This window comes from Amphimedon queenslandica, unplaced genomic scaffold, assembly GCF_000090795.2.
Source record: "Amphimedon queenslandica unplaced genomic scaffold, v1.1 AMPQUscaffold_3067_Cont24934, whole genome shotgun sequence".
NCBI lineage: Eukaryota > Metazoa > Porifera > Demospongiae > Haplosclerida > Niphatidae > Amphimedon > Amphimedon queenslandica.
The window spans coordinates 273-1,367 of NW_003556601.1; the positions used below are offsets into that span (position 1 = coordinate 273).

General features: G+C 31.4%; 1 protein-coding gene across 1 annotated transcript; it reads left to right on the top strand.

Moving 5' to 3' along the window:
• Positions 1-333: 333 nt before the first annotated feature.
• LOC109593043 (uncharacterized) lies at positions 334-985 on the top strand (the record flags this gene model as incomplete). Its single annotated transcript, XM_020008307.1, has 4 exons — positions 334-390; positions 500-583; positions 703-777; positions 902-985. Coding segments are annotated over 4 exons (300 nt in total), but the record flags the coding sequence as incomplete, so codon positions are not given.
• Positions 986-1,095: the final 110 nt, after the last annotated feature.

Sequence of the window (1,095 nt, forward strand, 5' to 3'; positions counted from 1 at the left end):
TCAAGGGCATTAAATTTTGTTCGTTAAGGCATCAAGGTCTAAATAACAATTCCTTGATTGCAGTCACAAGTAAAACAACAGGCTATATGTGACACCTAGTCTGGTGTGACTGACCCACCTGACTAAGTGTCACAATAAAGAGAGTCTGTTAAAAAGTTTTGTGACTCTTTTGCATTCAAAACACGCTGTGATATGTGTTGTCTATGATACATACATGTACATTTACATGTAAGCCTGCATAATAAAAATAACCATGTTCTGTGAACAATTTAATCACTCATTATATAGGTACATGTAATGTCAATAATTTATATTCTTTATCTTATTTTGTAGTCAATGTCACCGCATGAAATGCATGAGTATGATGTTGAGATGTTAACTGATGAGCCAGTAAGTAAATAATTTGTATAAAATAACTCTACACACTATAGATTGTTAAAGTGTTATAATATAGCATAGATGGGTTGTTAATAATTTACTCTTTTTTCTTAATTTATAGTCAATGTCCTCACGATGGCCTGAAAGGAAACAGTTGTCAACATTCTCAACAAGTTACTATGATGATGAAATGTCAGCTGAACTAGTAAGTAAATAATTTGTATAAAATACATCTATACATTATAGATTGTTACAGTGTTATAAGTGGTATAATATAGCAGAGATGGGTTGTCAATAATTTACTCTTTTTTTCTTTATTTATAGTCAATGCCCTCATTACAGCCAGAAAGGAAACAATTGTCAACAAGTCGCTATGATGATGAGATTTCAGCTGAGCCAGTAAGTAAATAACTTATAAAAATACATGTACACACTGTACATTGTAAAAGTGTTATAATTAAGTAGCATAATATGGCAGATGTGGGTTTTCAATAATAATTTACTCATTTTTCTTCATTTATAGTTAATGCCCTCATCATGGTCAGAAAGGAATCCATTGTCAACATTCTCCACAAGTCACTATGATGATGAAATGTCAGCTGAGCTGGTAAGTAAACAATTTGTATAAAATACACGTGCACACTGTACAATGTGAAAGCGTTATAATTAAGTAGAACAATGTAGTAGATGTGGGTTTTCAATAATTTACTCATTTTC